The sequence below is a fragment of the Chiloscyllium plagiosum genome, unplaced genomic scaffold (assembly GCF_037043375.1).
Source record: "Chiloscyllium plagiosum isolate Xiang-an unplaced genomic scaffold, Cpla_swu_hap1 HiC_scaffold_39, whole genome shotgun sequence".
NCBI lineage: Eukaryota > Metazoa > Chordata > Chondrichthyes > Orectolobiformes > Hemiscylliidae > Chiloscyllium > Chiloscyllium plagiosum.
Genome location: NW_028270177.1, coordinates 4,939,720 through 4,959,082, shown reverse-complemented (window position 1 = coordinate 4,959,082; position 19,363 = coordinate 4,939,720). Strand labels below are relative to the sequence as shown.

Sequence of the window (19,363 nt, the reverse complement as noted above, 5' to 3'; positions counted from 1 at the left end):
ATATTAAATACAACATTCGAAAAGGAGATCTAGTAAATTGCCAGTTTTTACAAGCTGTTTCCCTGAATTAAGTTTTTACGTTAAATTTTTCTCTTTGCTTTCTGTGAAAGCACCAAGGCTGTGACACTACACACTGGGGGAGGGATAAGGGTCATGTATTTTCAAAGGAGGAGCTAATCTGAATTAAAATAAATAGCCTGGAAGAGTTGAAAGAATTTTCAGGCAAAGTCATTAAATATTAATGACCTGAGTACCCCACTGTCTCACGTCAAAGCCTGAAGCTGCTGATGCTTTCGGAGACTAAAGCAGAAAGGAATGTTACACCAGAAATGTGAAATGAGTCAAGTGCAGGTCAATGACCTGGCCAGAGTCAGTGAGTAAATTTGAAAAAGCACTTCATCAAATGGGCCTGAGTATTAACGCTTTGAGAGCTGGAAAGCACAGCATATGATTTGCAGTGATGCTGGTTGTTTTTTCAATATATTTTGGTCCACAAGACATTTCTGTAGGGACTAACTGTTTAAAAGGTTATGATATCTCAGACTTTTTGCAAGCAGTCTGGGTTCTGTAGTTACTGATGTTACAGCACATTACACAGCAATGGCTAACTGACTGAAGGTACAAACCTGACTCCACGGCATTGGGACAGTGACTACAGACAAGGATGGCACTTTTATAACAGAATGCTGCGGTGTCACATTACTCTGTTAAAGGGGCGGGCCAGTTTCAGGGTCTGGAATCTAAACCATAATATAACATATGCTGTCTTCATTCTCAATTGTTCAGCCTGTTCTCTCTGAGCGGAATTTTAACTTGACATAAGGGAAATGGTTTTGTGTGAGTTTTTCTCTGTCTGTCTTTGCCTGCTCCTCTTTGTCGCTCTCTGTCTCTGTCTTTCTCTCTGATTTCTCTCAGTGTCTATCTTCTGTCTCTGTCTTTCTCTTTCTCTGTCTGTGTCTCTGTCATTGTTGTGCTGTGATTGCTCCCCATGGTCAGATTTTACACTTAAACAAACTTAAAATATTTTTAAGTGACATACATTTTGCAGATATACGATATATGCCTGTTAACTGTGTAGACAACTTGAGGGAGTGTGGAGTTGATGTGTGGGTGACTTGATATGGGAAATTCTTTGTTTTTATATCTCTATTTTAAATTTCTAAAAGTCCATATGGGAAATGGAAACTGTTGAATGTAAACTTGTCACACTGCATTTACAGCCTCCTGCCAGTAGTGGTGCTGCAATGCCTCCTCACAATAATTACTATGTGACATATTTACATGGGGATTTCCCATTTTAAAGGTGAGCATAGGAATTGCGCACAGAGGTAAGTTTTTTTTAAACTAACTTACATACATAGAGTGAGATGGGGTTCCTCCTTTGTTTTGATCTAATTAAGTAAAACTATTCTTGTGTTTTCAGAAAAGTTGAAGATTTAGGACTAACTTAATCGACATTTTTAAGGATTCTGAAAGGAATTGATATGGTACAGTGAGAGATAATTTTTTTTCCTACTACTGAAGAATTGAGAGCAGGGAATTTCGTAGTCTTAAAGTGAGAATGATACCATTTAGGAAAAGATTTGGGAAAAAGGCCTTCACACCAAACATGGTAGCAGTGTAGAAATTCCTCCCACAACAATCATCAATGGTAATTCAATGTATCATTTTAAATGTGTGATTGATTGTTTTAATATGAAATGGGGAATTAAGGGAGATGAAGCCAAGGAGCAAATCAACTGCCCCCTTTAAGGATGAGATCACATTGTTATGGACTAGGCCAGACCACTCAAAACATTCTTAAGCAGGCAGCCCAGACCATAACTTTGCGATTTGTTTTGGTAAGTGTACAGTGAAAATTACCCGGAGTAAGTTAGCAAGGTTGACTATGAGATTTTTAAAACAGACAAAATCTATTCACAAAATTACAGAATGAAACACAAAGAACAGAGTAAAGCACACCTACAGAACTCAGTCTATCCAAACTAAACTTGATTATGCTGTTTCGAATGTACACAACAGCCCCAATGAGCAAACCCCCTTAAAAACAGTAAAAATGGAACAAAGGCTTACAGGTCAAAGTTAGAAGGGCAGAAGGAGAGACAGTCCAGCAGCCTGTTTCCACACAACACCAGGTTATAGCCCAGCAGGTTTAATTGGAAGCACTAGGTTTCGGAGTGCTGCTCCTTCATCAGGTGGTTGTGGAGTCTAAGATTGTAAGACACAGAATTTATAACAAAAGTTTACAGTGTGATGTAAACCTGTTGGACTATAACCTGGTTGTGTGACTTTTAACTTTGTACACCCCAATCCAAAACCAGCATCTCCAAATTATGTTTCCACATAGCCCATTGCTGAACTGCTAACTCAAGTTCTGAACTAAACTGCTCAAATGGCCACACCCCCTTGACATATACAGGTTACTTCTAAAAACATAAAAGTTTTCGCCTGAAGTCTCATCTGTTTACGTGTAAACAAAAAGGCCTCCAATACCCCTTTTGTCTCTGTACCAAACCCAGCCATTTCGGAACCTGAAATGTTTCAGGACCCCTCTGAAAGACAACCAAGGACTCAGTATCCTTGAGAAAAGGAACAACTTTTAGAAAAAAAGGAACCAGATTTGTGACAACACCTCCAAACTTGTGCTCAGCTTCAGAGTTCCCTTACTGAAGCAAGGATGTAAATGCATTGGAAGTGGTTAAGGGGATGTTTCCAGGATTGATACCTGGAATGAGTGGGTTGTTTTCTGAGGAAAGGTTGGACAAACTGAGTTTGTTTCCACTGGAGTTCAGGAGAGTGAGAGGTCAACTGATTGAACTGAATAAGATCCTGAATGGTCTTATCAAGGTGGATGGGGAAAGGATGTTTCCTCTTGAGGATGGATGTTTATAAAGATTAAGGTAAAGATGAAGATGAAGAGTCTCTCATGTAAGACAGAGATGAGGGATTTATATTTTCCTTGAGGAATGCATGAATTGTGAAAGAACTCTGCCTCAGAAGATGTCAGTGGTGAAGCCACTGAGGTAAATATTTTTAAGGCAAAGGAATCAGAGGTTCTCAGGAGAAGATGGGAACAGGAAGCTGATACAATATTATTAAATGGTGGAACAGACTCAAGGAGATGAATAGCCTCCTGCTCTGTGCCTTGATTAACTCCATTCCTACTGAGGAACAGAGAGGAGTAGCTTTGGCTCCACTAAAATTCTCTTCCTTTTCATCCAATGTTTAGATTCCATGAAGAACCTGCAGTACTTGGAAAAGAAACGGGAAAAGTGGGAAAAAAAGAAACAGCGAAGGAGACGCATCAAACAGCGCTCGATCAGCAAGGAGAAATGGGTGGAGACTCTGGTGGTGGCCGATTCTAAAATGGTGGAGCACCACGGCAGTGAGAACATTGAAGCATATGTTCTCACCGTGATGAACATGGTAAGCAACTCATATTTATTCAACTCCTCCATTTGGTGTCATTCTGTTTAGCACTGCTGCCTCCCAGTACCAGGGACCTAAGTTTGATTCCAGCCTTGGGTGACTGTTTGTGTGGAAGTTGCACATTCTCCCTGTCTCTCTCGGGTGCTCTGGTTTCCTCCCACAGTCCAGGGATGTGCAGATTGTGGGTGGATTGGCCATGGGAAATTGCCCATAGTGTCCAGGGATGTGCAGGCTAGGCGGACTTGCCATGGAAATTACAGGGATGGGTGGGTCTGAGTGGGATACTCTTTGAATGGTCAGTGCAGACTGAATGGGCTGAATGGCCTCTGCCAACACTGCAGGGATTCAATGATTCTAAAGCTTCCACAAACAGCAGTGCAATCAATCCCCAGATAATTTATTTTGATGATACAACTTGAGAGCTAAGTATTCTGTAGGATTCCCCAGATCCACTTTGAATTGTGCCAAGCAAAGATTTTACATTATCTGAGAGGACAAACAAGAGCTGGTTTTAACAGCTTAGTTTGAAAGCTGTGCCCCAGACAACACCATACTCCCTCTATACTGCATTCAGAATGTAGCCTGGATTACACATTCCAGTCACAGGAGTGGGAACTGAATCAATAGCCTTCTGGCCCTGACCTGAGGATACTACCAACTGAGTTACACCAAATTCCTATTCTGCTATTGGAAATTGAATAACATTTATCTTTTCTCATCACTTGGAAATCAAAACCCTAATATTAGCTGTCATATATTTATCAAGAAACACTCTAACCCGTGAGCTCAGTCCCACAGGCTTTGGGCAGCTGAGTGTTGCTGTGACAGCACATAATAATTCAGGAGATATTTGCAACAAAAGCAATTTAAAGCATCAACTGGACATTTTGGGATTTATGGCCCACACACTATGTTTGGCTTATTGCTGAGTTATCAGTTTTCTAATGAAAGTTAGTTCAGTCAAGAGAGAGCTAAAAGGACTGTGAGGAAACTGCTCCTCAGCACAGTCCAACAATATTTTCTACATCTACCTGAGTAAAGTCTCTTCCAAAACACGGTCTTCCAACAGTGCAGCACTCCCTCAGTGGAAACATCAGCCTGGACAACTCTCTGCAAACCTCTGATTAAGAGCTTAGAGTTCTACCAACTAAACCACGACAGATGCCCATTGTCTAATTTGGAAATTTTGTGTTAAAGTGTCATCATATTGCTGTTTGTGGGAGCTAGCTGTGCATAAATTGATTGCTGATTTTCCCATGTTACAACAGTGACAACAGTTCAAAAGTATTCAGTGGGTGTAAAGCACTTTGAGATGCTCTCCAGACATAAAAGAGGCAATCTAAAGAAAGGATTTTCTTTACCTAGTGACAGAATGAAGCACTGCTAGGGAACAGATACACAGCAAGGCTCCCTGTACCTTATTCCCAACAAAAAGGCCCATCTGCATGCTCGGAAGAGTATTGACTACGTATCAGTGTATCAGCTCCGTTTTACAGCGCGCAGCTCTTCTCTCTTGTTTCTATTGACACCAATCCCAATCCTTTCCCATGCACCATTCCTCTCCTATGAGCCTTGACAATGAGTGTCTCCAGGACATTTGAACATGAGTGGCAGTATTGTTCCTGTCCTTCACTGATGTTTCAGCAAGGTGCAGCTTTCAATGTTATTTGTTCCCATCACTGACCCTGAGTGAGAATCACAAACACGTTGTTTATCAGCTCAACCACTGACACTCATGAAAGCTTCCACCTTAGAAGGAGGCCATTTCAATCCATTTGTGCTGGCCTTTTGAAAGATGTGGTCATGTTGCGGCTGTACAGGACATTGGTTAGGCCACTGTTGGAATATTGTGTGCAATTCTGGTCTCCTTCCTATCGGAAAGATGTTGTGAAACTTGAAAGGGTTCAGAAAAGGTTTACAAGGATGTTGCCAGGGTTGGAGGATTTGAGCTACAGGGAGAAGCTGAACAGAGCTGTTTTCCCTGGAGCGTTGGAGGCTGAGGGGTGACCTGATAGAGGTTTACAAAATTATGAGGGGCATAGATAGGATAAATAGACAAAGTCTTTTCCCTGGGGTGGGGAGTCCAGAACTAGAGGGCATAGGTTTAGGGTGAGAGGGGAAATATATTAAAGAGACCTAAGGGGCAACTTTTTCACACAGAGGGTGGTACGAGTATGGAATGAGCTGCCAGAGGAAGTGGTGGAGGCTGGTACAATTGCAACATTTAAGAGGCATTTGGATGGGTATATAAATAGGAAGGGTTTGGAGGGATATGGGCCGGGTGCTGGCAGGTGGGACTAGATTGGGTTGGGATATCTGGTCAGCGTGGACAGGTAGGACCAAAGGGTCTGTTTCCATGCTGTACATCTCTATGACTCTATGACTCTATAACTCCATGCCCTGGCTCTTTCCCCAAAACACTACAAAATGTTCTTTTTCAATATTTATTCAGTTCCCTGTCAAAAGTCACCAAGGCATTTCCTTCCACAGTGAATTCAGGATTCTAACAACTTGCTGAAGAAAATGCATTCTCTTTATCTCCGCCATTTTTCTTTCAGCCACTTTTCCTGACTCGGTGTCTGCCGCTTACTGATCCTTCTGCTGCTGGATACCTTCTCCTTGCTTATGCCATCAAAAACCCTTTGTAATTTGGAATGCTTCCATTAAACCTTCCCCTGAACCTTCAAATCTCTGTGCCTCAAGTCTCTCTAAGGAACTGAAGTCCCTTGTCCATGGTATCGTTCTAGTGAAAATGATATTCCATTGGTGGCATGGTGGCTCAGTGGTTAGCACTGCTGCATCACAGCGCCAGGGACCTGGGTTCGATTCCAGCCTCGGGTGACTGTCTGTGTGGAGTCTGCATGTTGTCTGCACCGCTTTCTTCAGGGTGCTCCGGTTTCCTCCCACAGTTCAAAGATGTGCAGTTTAGGGTGGATTGACCATGCTGAATTTCATACTGTGTCCAGGGATGTGCAAGCGAGGAGGGTTAGTCATGAGGAATACAAGAATCTAGTGGTTCTGGGTGGGATGCTCTTAGGAAGGTCAGTGTGGACTCAACGGGCTGAATGGCCTGCTTCCACACTGTACAGATTCTATTATTCTAACTCTCTTCTACACTGTCTCCAAGGTGAGGAATCAACATCGACAACTGCCAAATTAAAGCAGAATTCTGAGCAATGGTCAAAACCAGCTAATATTGTGTCACCCGTCTTTGTTGCAAAGCTGGAAAAATATCTCAGAAGAAATAGCTTTGAAGGATACATAGAGCCAGAGGTAACCAAGTGTTCTAGGAAGCCAGATGTTTCCTGTTGTTCTGAGAACAGATAAAGCAGCAGTCTGAATTTGAATACTGAGATGGTCAGAGTCAGGGTAGGTATTTGGTAACTGACATGAGCGATTATGAAGATCTTTGTTATTCCATCTCTCAGGGAACTGAGGAATGAGATTGGCTGTGCAAAAGGCCCGAGTCAAGTTTAAGTCATAGAGTCATAGAGATGTACAGCATGGAAACAGACCCTTCAGCCCAACTCGTCCGTGCCATCCAGATATCCCAACCTAATCTAGTCCCACTTGCCAGTATCCGGCCCATATCCCTCCAAGCCATTCCTATGTATATACCCATCCAGATACCTTTTAAATGTTGCAATTGTACCAGCCTCCACCACTTCCTCTGGCAGCTCATTCCAGCCACATACCATCCTCTGAATGAAAAAGGTGCCCCTCAGGTCTCTTTTATGTCTTTCCCCTCTCGCCTTAATCCTATGCCCTCTAGTTCTGAACTCCCCCAACCCAGGGAAGAACCTTTGTCTATTTATCCTATCCATGCCCCATATGATTTTATAAACCTCTATAAGGTCACCCCTCAGCCTCCGATGCTCCAGGGAAAACAGCCCCAGCCTGTTCAGTCTCTCCCTACAGCTCAAATCCTCCAACCCTGGCAACATCCTTGTAAATGTTTTCACCTGCACTTTTATCCCGATAAGGAAACTGAATTGCCACTTAATGACAGTGTTACCTGCGATTGTGAAAGAGTAACGTTGCCTTTCCATTGTCTCCATCCCAATCTGCTGATTGGCTGCTTCCAACCCAATACCCGAGGAGATGGGAGTTCTAATGAGGTCATCCAAATTTTACTATCAATTTAGATATGGAGCTGGAAACTCAACTCTCTGGCCATTTTTGTTTCTAAATTTGTTCACTAGTCTTTACTGCACATCCCACTGTGAGGTTGAGGAGGTGATGCTCAGTCTGGCTCCTGAATCGATGGTATTCCTTTGATGGTCTTCATTTTTTCCATCCCTAAACTCTGGAATTCCCTCACTAGGCCTCTCCGTGTAGCTCTCTATGTAAGACGCTCCTTAAAGCTCATCTCATTCGCCAAGCTTTTAAAATCTCCTTTTTATTTTCTCATTAATATCTCCTTTTGACTGGATTTTATGCTCTTCTCACTAGCGGTGTCTTGTAAAGTCTGACAAGTGATCTCCCCAGCCCTGACTCTGGTAAAATCCCTCCCAATTAGCTTTATGCCTGATTCCCAGTGATAATCTCCATTGGGCACTGCCTGTAGTTCCAACATTGGCCACCGCTCCTCCCAGGTGCTGTCAGCAGAAACCCTGCCTCTGGCAAATTAATAGCCAAATGATTTGAGAGGGGCAGCCATTCCTCCTTGGGAGGTATCCTTGACTATCTTTTGAAGGTGGGGAGAATCAGGCAATATTACATCCTGAAAAACCCAATCATTTATGTGACTCAGTCCCAAGCTTTGTCTGATAACACTCTGGTGAAGTAACTTTGGGTATCTCACTCCAATAAAGCTGCTATATTAATGTAAATTTTTCTTGTTATAGAGGTTAGCTCATTGTAGACATTGGTCAGCTCAGTTGACTGGATAGCTGATTTACAATGTAGAGTGACGCTAATACTGTGGGTTCAATTCCTGCATAGCTGAGGCTATCATGAAGGATTTATCTTCTCAACTACTCTACTCACCTGAGCTGTGGTGATCCTTGAGTTAAACCATCACCACACCCCTCTGTATCTCATGAGAGAGCAGCTCTGTGGCAACATTACTTTTGTAGAAATGCCACATGTTTCTGCTTACTCCTCCCACCAGCTCAATATTTGCATTTATTTCTGCAGGTTGCGGGGCTGTTCCGTGATGCCAGTATTGGGAACTCTGTGAACATTGTCATCGTTCGTCTTGTGCTGTTGGAGGAAGATGAGGTGAGAATCAACATTGGATTGAATCAGGGGAACAGTCCTCAGAATTGTTCCAGTGCAGATGGAGGCCATTCATCCCATCATCACTGCACCAACTCTCCAAATGTGCCATTCCCTGTCATCTTCCTGAAACCATACAATTTGTTCCTTTTCAAATAATCATCCAATTCCCTTTTGACTTGCTCTATTGAACCTACGATCTCAGACAGTGTGATCTGGAGCCCATCACTCATTGTGTCAAAAAGGATACTACCCTTTTCACTTTTGGTATTTTTTACTAACTACTCAAAATCTCTCATTCCTGATCCTTTTCGAATGGGAATATTTTGTCTCTATTTACTGTGTCCGTACCCCTCATGGTTTTGAATATGTTAATCAGATCTCCTCTAAGTTTCATCCTTACCGATCTATTCTCAGACAGGAAGTTCCTCGTCCTGGGACTTGTTCTTGTGTTTCTCTCTGGTGCAGGGTCAATGGGCTGAGGAGTGGCAGATGGAGTCTAATTTGAATAAATGCAGGTGTTGCAATTTGATAAACTAAACCAGGGCAGGACATTCAATTAATGGTAGGGCGCTGGGTAGTGTTGTAGAACAGAGAGACTTGGGGGTTCGGCTACATAAATCTTTGAAGTTTGCGTCTCATGTAGACAGAATTAAGAAGGTGTCCAGCGCACTTTCCTTCATTGCTCAGAGCTGGGATGTCATGTTGAGGTTGTGTGGGACATTGGTGAGGTCTGTTCTGGAGTACTGTGTCCAGTTCTGGGCGCCCTGTTATAGGACGGATGTTATTAAATTGGGGAGAGTTCAGAAAAGGTTTACCAGGATGCTGCTGGGAATGGAAGGTTTGAGTCACAAGGAGAGGCTGGAAAAGCTGGGACTTTTTTCACTGGAGGTTGAAGGGTGACTTTACAGTGATTTATAAAATCATGAGGAGCATAGATAAGATGAATAGAAAAGGCCTTTTGCCTAGGATGGATGAGTTGAAAACAAAGGGGCATAGTTTTAAGGTCAGAGGAGAAAGATTTAGGAAGGACACGAGGTTCATGTGTGGAATGAACTGTCAGATGAAGTACAGTTACAACATTTAAAAGACATTTGAATAAGTTCATGAATTGGAAAGGCTTGGAGGGATGTGGGCCAAATGTAGGCAAGTGGGACTAGTTTAGTTTGGGAAACTTGGTTGGCAGGGATGAGTTGGACTGAAGGGTCTGTTTCTGTGCTTTATGATTCAATGGCTCAATGGCTTTCATACCCTTCCTGAAGTGCACACCCAGAACTGGACATAATCCTCCAGCTGAGGCTGACTCATTGTTTTGTACAAGTTCAGTATAACTTCTGAAAACAAACACAGAGAATGCTGGAGAAACTCAGCAGGTCTGGCAGCATCTGTGCAGAGAGAGGAATAGCGTTGATGTTTCAAGTTGGGAATGGAAGATTCTGAAGTAGACTCATACTGACTCGAAATGTTACATCTGTTTCCCTCTCTGTTAGATACCATCAGAGCTGCTGAGTTTCTTCAGCATTCTCTGTGTTTGTTTCAGATTTCTAGCATCTGCAATATTTTATATTTCTTAAAGGAATTGATGTTTGTCTTTAAATATGCAGCTCAGTTGAATATTCAGATAGTCACCGCTGGCAACATGTTGCATGAGCTTACAGTGCCAACAGCTGATTGGGAAGATTACTGACATCATTCCCTTATTCTGGCTAGGTCCACAGGGTCTCTTTGGTCTGAAGTGTTAAGGAGAATTCACCTGATGCTCTAACGAAAAGAGGTTCTTGTCTTAAACAAGTTGTACTTTATTGCACAATTGTATCAGATGCAAGATAAAAGAGTAACTTTGTCTCTCAGGACAAAGCAGCCTGCTTGAATGGCACTTTGTCTGCCACCTTCAGCATGCACTCCCTCCACCACAGATGTTCAGTCACAGCAGCATGTACAATCTACAAGACGCTCTGCAGAAATTCACCAAGGCTCCTTTGAGAACATTACCTCAACCTCCTAAAAGGACAAAGGCAGTGGATGTATTGGAACACCCCTGCTAGCAAGGTCCCTCCATGTCACACAGCAACCTGCACAAGTACATGAGGAAAAGGAACAGGAATAGGCCATTGGCCCTTCAAGCATGCCCCACTATGTAACAAGATCATGGCTGATCTGCCCCTTTTTAATGCAGGTTCCTCTTGGCTCTCAGGTCCATGATATTTCAATAACCTATCGACTCTCTCTTTAAATACTTTCAGTAATCTATTCTCCATCATTCTCTGAGGTGAAATATCCAAACGTTCACTGACTTCTGAGAGAAGAATTACCTTAGCCTCTCAGTTTGAAATGAAAGTCCCCTTAAGAACTTTATCAGCCGTTCCTTCACAGTAACTGGGTCAAAATCCTGGAATTCTCTACCTAGTGGTATTGTGGGTCAACCCACAGCACACTGACTGCAGCTGTTCACCCCCACCTTCTCCAGGTTAACTAGGGATGGGCAATAAACGCTAGTCAAGCAAGCAACACCCATGTCTCATGAATGAATAATGTAAAAAGCTAAGGTAGATGTTGTTACAAAGGCTTTGAGGAGGCCAAGGTGACAAGGGTGGCTTTCTCGAGATTAGAAGTTGTTCAGCCTTTTCCCAACCAACTCCCTAACGACACTATCAGTGTGGGTGGAGTTTAATGCGGTCTTCAACATTAACCCTTTCAGAACCATTATGTTATGCAACAGAGTTTTGATGAGAGTCATTGATCTCGATGAATTGAGGGTGATATTAATCTTAGCAGCTCTGGCAGGATTTTGGTGTAATTGCTGTTTTAATCCCACTCAATATTAACCTCAATGAAGAATAAAACTCAGCCAGGGCGTGAAGCCATATTGCTCCTGATCCTGTCAGTTCCTTACAGCAATGTCCTCATTCACAGCAACTCTCACTGACCCACAGTGGTTCTTAGTCAAGCAGAACTTTGATTTTAAAGTTCTTTTCCTTGTTTTCAGATCCCTGAATGACTTCCTTTCTGCTGTCCCTATAACCTCCTATAGCCCGTTAGCCTTCCACGATCTACACACTCCTTCAACTTTGGCTTCATGCACATTCCTGGTTTAATGCATCATTGGAAGCCATGCCTTGAGTTGCCTAGAAACATGCTGGAGGCAGGTTCAATTGAGGCATTCAAGACGTCAGTTGGATAAAAATAATGTACAAGGGTATGGGGGAAACAGCAGGAAATTGGCACTAGATGCTAGTGCTTATTTAAAGAGGTTGTGCAGGCGTGATGGGCTGAATGGCCTCTTTTTGCACTGTATTCCATGATTCAATAATTCTGTCTGGGCCTGAAGCTCTGTGATGACCTCCCTTCACCTCTTCCTTCCTTTGGGTCACTCCTTAAAACCCTGCCCTTGACCGATATTTGGCCATCAGTCCTGATAACTGTTAATGTGGCTTTACTGCCAAATGCTGTTTAATAAAATGCTTGTGAGTCATCTTCAGATGTTTCCCTGTCCAAAAGCTGTGGTATCAATGGAAACAGTTCCTTTGTGTTTGTTGCAAACATTCAAGGCACTTTGTTCACCCTTACTGCAAGGCTTGACATTCAAAGGAGGCCATTTATTCATTTTTGCTTTTCCCCTCTTCAAATTAATATGAAAGCACTTGGATACAGTATTGAAGATAAAAGTAACATGTTGGCAAACAGGAGGCAAAGGCCAGTAGTTTCTAAAGCTTTGCTGGAGACCGTTCAGTACGACTTCAAAGTGAAGTTCCAAAGGCCTTTGTTAATTGTTGCAATTTATTTCAGAGATTGTCACAGATTCGATGATCTCTGTCTCTAGGACACTGCAAGTGTCATGGTCAGTTTAATGGGTTCATTGTCATCTAGTTGACATTGTTACTGGGGCTTCAGGGAGGTCACACAACTGTAAGCTACTGGACACGACTGTGTAGAAACTCTCAGCTGTGGTGCCTCACATGGCCTAGCCAGACTGACTCGCATAGGTGATCTGTAAGGGATATATTCTGATCCTCCTGGATCCTGTGTAAATCCGAACACCAACCACCTCCCCACTCCCCCACTCCCCACTCTCCCCTCAGCGACCCCAGTAAATACCAACACACTGCTGAGAGGGAAAGGGTCTGTAAATCCTAGGTCATGTGAAGGGACCCCTGCTATATACTGACTTCTTGTATCCACTGACACTCTCCCAGCGATGACGTGTAGCTACGATCTTCCAGATTATAGTAACATATTTCTTTGAAAAAATATTTCCTCATCTCCCTTCTGGCTCTTTTGCCAGATGACTTAAATTTGTTTCCCCTGGTTACTGACCCTGCAGCTAGTGAAAATAATTTCTCCCTCAAAACTCTCGTTAAAATTCCTCTGATTTTCAACACCTCTATGAAATATCCCCATAACCTTCTCTGCTCAAAGAACAAATCCAGCCTTTCCAGTCTCTTGAGGCAGAGTGACTTTCAGAAGCGGATGTTAACACTGATCCTGGAATCGATTGTGGCCAGTGGCCTTGTCACATTTGGACATTAAAGCTTTTTAATTACTGTCTCAGGAGGACCTCAAGATAACGCATCACGCTGACAACACGCTGATGAACTTCTGCAAGTGGCAAAAGAAGATCAACACAAAGGGGGACAATCACCCCATCCACCACGATGTGGCGCTTCTCCTGACCCGGTAAGGAGATAGAGCTCGATTTACAGTGTACTGCACTGACAATTACACTCGTTTTTCCTTATCTTTCTGCCTTTCCAGCTCTAACCTGGTGTGATCTGTGTAAGTTGTTACCTGTGCTGATTTTTTTACACTGTCCAGAACTTGCCCTGCAGATAATATTTCACACAAATCTCTATTTATTGTACTTTTTCTTTTTGACATTCTTAACAGTGTCTTAACATTTTCTTCCAGGTGGTAGTTAGCAGTGACAATATGTTGAATAAAATAAATAATCTTTAGAAGAGCTGTGATACCAAAAGAGATTTTCATCGCTAATCCCCACACTGGAAATGTTGCTGAACCAGTTACATCTCAGACAGTGAGATGGTGGTTGCTGCTGGGTGAGCCTGGCTCAGGGACTGATTTCTGTCTCTGAGACTACACTGTTGCTTCTGCACTCCACTCTGTCAGACATAGCAAGTGAACCAGAACATGAGCCTAGGATACTGGATCCAGCTCCATGAATCCGATGGGTTTGATTATTCTTTTGCCTCCTTCATCCACATATTCCAGTCCCTTCCTAACTCTTTATAACCTCCACCCTGAAAGGTAGGTGTTGAGGGATAACTGATGGTGCAGTGGTGCTGTCACAGGATCAGTAATCTAGAAAGGAGAGCTAATGCTCTGGGAACATGGGTTCAAATCCCATCAGAATAGATGGTGAAATTTGAATTCTTTTTAAAAAATGAATTGGAGGAGTGGGGTGAGGGGAGAAAAATTAATTAGCCTGAAACCCGAGTCCCAGAGCAACGCAACTTACCTTGGTGCAGCTGAGTGCTGGTGTGTAGCGGACTGGAGGCTGGAACAGAGCAGGACAGTGTTGGACTGGGGCCTGTTGCAGGCAGTCAGACCACATGCTGAGCTGCTGCTATTTGAAACTCTTTACCTGATTGTAATGTCAATCCTTTAACTATGTTATAACTACCTTAGTTCTAACTTATTTTTTGAGAAACTGTAAGTGGTGCTACTACTTTTCCTTTTATTCCTCTTTTGTATCCAAGATTTGGACCTAGGTATTTTCAACTAAGATGGCGCCATTAGAGGCAGCTGTAGTAAAAACTTTTCACTGTACTCCTGTGCTGGAGTACACATGACAATAAAGGATATTCTATACCATAGTCTGATTGCTGCAAAATCCTAAATGCTTCACTGATACCCTTCAGGGACGACAATCTGCTATCTTTAACTAGTCTAACCTACATGTGACTCCAGACCCACCTGGTCAGATCCACGTCCCCCTACAACCCACCCTCCCATCCTGGCACCTACCCCTGCCGCCGCAGGAACCGTAAAACCTGCGCCCACACCTCCTCCCTCACCTCTATCCAAGGCCCTAAAGGAGCCTTCCACATCCATCAAAGTTTTACCTGCACATCCACCAATATCATTTATTGTATCTGTTGCTCCCGATGCGGTCTCCTCTACATTAGGGAGACTGGGCGCCTCTTAGCAGAGCGCTTTAGGGAACATCTCCGGGACACCCGCACCAATCAACCCCACCGCCCCATGGCCCAACATTTCAACTCCCCCTCCCACTCTGCCGAGGACATGGAGGCCCTGGGCCTCCTTCACCGCCGCTCCCTCACCACCAGACGCCTGGAGGAAGAACGCCTCATCTTCCGCCTCAGAACACTTCAACCCCAGGGCATCAATGTGGACTTCAACAGTTTCCTCATTTCCCCCTCCCCCACCTCACCCTAGTTCCAAACATCCAGCTCAGCACTGTCCCCATGACTTGTCCGGACTTATCCTACCTGCCTATTTCCTTTTCCACCTATCCACTCCACCCTCTCCTCCCTGACCTATCACCTTCATCCCCTCCCCCACTCACTTATTGTACTCTATGCTACTTTCTCCCCACCCCCACCCTCCTCTGGCTTATCTCTCCACGCCTCAGGCTCTCTGCCTGTATTCCTGATGAAGGGCTTTTGCCTGAAACGTCGATTTTGCTGCTCGTCGGATGCCGCCTGAACTGCTGTGCTCTTCCAGCACCACTAATCCAGAATCTGGTTTCCAGCATCTGCAGTCATTGTTTTTACCAAAGCAATACAGTTCACTCTTGGTAATGGACAATAAATGCTGACATAGCCAATGACACTCATATCCAATGGATGAATTAAAAAAAATACTGGTAGAGCAATGGGCTTATTTGTCGATAGCCCTTATCTCCTGTGGTGCAGTGATTATGTCCCTGCCTCTGGACCAGGAGATCCAGGTTCAATACTCACTTGCTCCAGAATGCATCTGAACAGATTGATTAGAAAGTCTCTCACCTTTCAGTGCCAGGCTCTGTCAGCTTTGTTGATATTGTGGGTGTAGCAAGCATTCTTCAGCAGCAACATCAGTATTGCTCTTTCAACAAATTCAGCGTCGATTTGCCGAGAATACCAAAAACAGATTATTAAAGCTGTGGGCAGGTAACAATCGTTCAATGCACAATCCGTTTTAATCATTTATTCAACAATCCAATCCCAATGAGAAATCTTGAGGCTAAGGATAAATACACAAAATTTGGTTGGGTGTTTAAATCATCGTGCTCTCTCAAAATACTGTTGACAGAATCTGCATCATATTTCAACTATTCAGCATTAAAAATACTAATGCTTTGATTCAGAACCCAGTGCAGAAGCAGTCTCTCTAATATATACTGGGCTTTAGGAAAACAGGAATTCTATCAAACTAAGAGTGATGAGTGAAAGTCAAAACCATGGGAATTTTGTCCAGTGGGAGTTAATAGGAAAGGGTTGATCCACTGGAATTATTGACCAAGGAATTAATTAATGCCTGAAGCAGATGATCAAAATGTATAGAAAGCTCACAGTTATTTTTGAGAGGTTTTATCACTTTTTTTGTTTCTGTGTTCCAATAATCTGCTGGGACATTATAGCTACATTCCATAAAGCGTCCCATATGTAGAAATATGCCCTGAAGCACTTTATAGGGGCGATGTCTGAAATAGGAATTAGTAGAGGAAGCAGCTGAAGTTAGTTTAAAACAAATCCCGCCGTCTACATCCAACAACTCTACGACACTGTGAATGTGCCACTTTCCCAACGATTGCAACATAGTGCTCACATAGTGAAGGTTGTAGAGATTACTGGTGGAATTTATTTGCATTACGGAATTATTGTTTTAAATTTTTAAATGTTAGAAGTTGTTTTTGGTTCTAATGTGTATTGAAATACATGACAGAGATTGAGCAGGATAAGTGTCCAGTGTACACTGAGATACTTTTACAGTGAGACATGGTTTGTGAGTGATGATAGGGAATCTTGGCTCTTTAGGCTCATGGTTTATGGGTCACATTACAAAGAAGCCTCGCTGGTGGGTACTCGAGACCTGCTGCTTAATTGTTGACAGAAGAGCAGGATTGGAGATGAGGGTTGATGAGTTGGTGCAAAATAAGGGAATCCTTTTCTGATTGAATCTGTTGTTCAAGTCACTTCAGTCTGAGCTTCTGTAGTGCTCACCCCTACATGAAGCATGGTTTCAATGTTGTTTCTTTTGTGTTGACAAGGAAGGATATCTGTGCTGGAATGAACCGTCCGTGTGAGACTCTGGGATTGTCGCATGTTTCCGGGATGTGTCAGCCCCACAGGAGCTGCAGTATCAGCGAGGATTCAGGACTCCCGCTTGCGTTCACCATTGCACATGAGCTCGGGCATAAGTAAGTCTGACACCACTCTCTCGTAGCTCACATAGAGTCATAGAGATGTACAGCATGGAAACAGACCTTTCGGTCCAACCCGTCCATGCCGACCAGATAACCCAACCCAATCTAGTCCCACCTGCCAGCACCCGGCTCATATCCCTCCAAACCCTTCCTATTCATATACCCATCCAAATGCCTTTTAAATGTTGCAATTGTACCAGCCTCCACCACTTCCTCTGGCAGCTCATTCCATACACACACCACCCTCTGTGTGAAAAAATTGCCCCTTAGGTCTCTTTTATATCTTTCCCCTCTCACCCTAAACCTATGCCGTCTAGTTCTGGACTCCCCGACCCCAGGGAAAATACCTTATCTATTTACCCTATCCATGCCCCTCATAATTTTGTAAACCTCTATAAGATCACCCCTTAGCCTTGGAAACTCCAGGGAAAACAGCCCCGGCCTATTCAGCCTCTCCCTATGGCTCAAACCCTCCAACCCTGGCAACATCCTTGTAAATCTTTTCTGAACACTTTCAAGTTTCACAACATCTTTCCGATAGGAAGGAGACCAGAATTGCACGCAATATTCCAACAGTGGCCTAACCAATATCCTGTACAGCTGCAACATGACCTCCCAACTCCTGTACTTAATACTCTGACCAATAAAGGAAAGCATACCAAACGCCTTCTTCACTATCCTGTCTACCTGTGACTCCACTTTCAAGGAGCTATGAACCTGCACTCCCACTCAGCAACACTCCCTAGGACCTTACCATTAAGTGTATAAGTCCTGCTAAGATTTGCTTTCCCAAAATGCAGCACCTCGTATTTATCTGAATTAAACTCCATCTGCCACTTCTCGGCCAATTGGCCCATCTTGTCCAGATCCTGTTGTAATCTGAGATAACCTTCTTTGATGTCCACTACACCTCCAATTTTGGTGTCATCTGCAAACTTACTAACTATACTTCTTATGCTCGCATCCAAATCATTTATGTAAATGATGAAAAGTAGAGGACCCAGCACCGATCCTTGTGGCACTCCACTGGTCACAGGCCTCCAGTCTGAAAAACAACCCTCCACCACCACCCTCTGTCTTCTACCTTTGAGCCAGTTCTGTATCCAAATGGCTAGTTCTCCTTGTATCCCGTGAGACCTAACCTTGCTAACCAGTCTCCCATGGGGAACCTTGTCGAACGCCTTACTGAAGTCCATCTTGCTATTCACAGCAGCATATGGTCAGGAGGTGAGCATGTGCATGGTGAGCTCATGGCTCAGTGGTTCATGTTAAACCTTGGACAGACTGGTGGGGGGGGACCAAAAATCAATCTTTACTCAAATTCATTCACAAAGTCAACATTACAAATAGCTCCTTAATTTTGCACGCCTTCCCATTAGTGTCCTTAAGTGTGTCTAAAAATGATTTATTTTTATTCAACATGTTCTGGCAAATCTCGGAGCAGTAGGACCTGAACCCATTCCTTCTGGCCTCGAGATAGCGATACCACCACTGCACTTCATGGTTCCCAGCAAGTGCCTCAATATCTGCCTTGTTATTTTTCTATGCCAGACTGTTCAGGGATGTGATTACACACCTCTAGAATAGGAGGGACTTAAACCCAGATCTCCTCGGTCAGAGGTGGGGACACTGCTGCTACAAGAAACCTAAATATGTGTACAAATGATTATTCAATAACTCCCTCTCCCCATACCCTGTATGCACCTAACTTTGAAACAATTAGCAGTTGATACTCTTGACTTTAATCCCAGAGGCTGCCCCCCACATCAGATACTCACTGCACTTTTGGAGGTGCCTTCTTTTGGACAGAAACATTACGCTGGATCAATCCCATGTTTGCCCCTGAACAGACAGCACAAAAACATCTCATTGATGTTTGTGGGATCTTGCTGTGCACCACCCATTTCTTGCCTTACACCAGCGACTCTTCCTCAAAACAATTGAATTGATGATAAAACGTTTTGGGAGCTCTTGGGGATGTGAAGGTTCTGGAAATGTACAAGTCTTTCCCCACATTTTTAACCAGTTGGGCAGCTGTTTAAGCCAGGCAGTGATGAAGTTGTACAAAGGAGGAGTTAAGGCCTGGAGCATGTCATCCATGGTCTTATTGAATGCAGGGCTTGAGGGGCCAAATGGCTTATGCCTGCTCCTATTTCTTACGCTCTAGGGCAGCAAAGAAATGTGAATTGCTTCTGCTACAACTCAGCACCAAAACACATGTACCCTAGCTTCAGTTTAAAGTTACACTCTCTTAAGCCCCATGGGAACTGGGCCCTGTAATAACTTTGAGAAAATGGAGCCAAAACTCACAATAAAATTCCAACTTAA

General features: G+C 43.5%; 1 protein-coding gene across 1 annotated transcript in view; it reads left to right on the top strand.

The window, feature by feature from the left end:
* adamts7 (ADAM metallopeptidase with thrombospondin type 1 motif 7) overlaps positions 1–19,363 on the top strand; it is a 199,327-nt gene that overhangs the window by 35,507 nt on the left and 144,457 nt on the right. The window contains exons 4-7 of the mRNA XM_043677125.2: positions 3,230–3,426; positions 8,569–8,652; positions 13,199–13,323; positions 16,880–17,029. Coding sequence (XP_043533060.2) covers positions 3,230–3,426; positions 8,569–8,652; positions 13,199–13,323; positions 16,880–17,029 — 556 coding nt within the window. The remainder of the gene's footprint in view (positions 1–3,229; positions 3,427–8,568; positions 8,653–13,198; positions 13,324–16,879; positions 17,030–19,363) is intronic.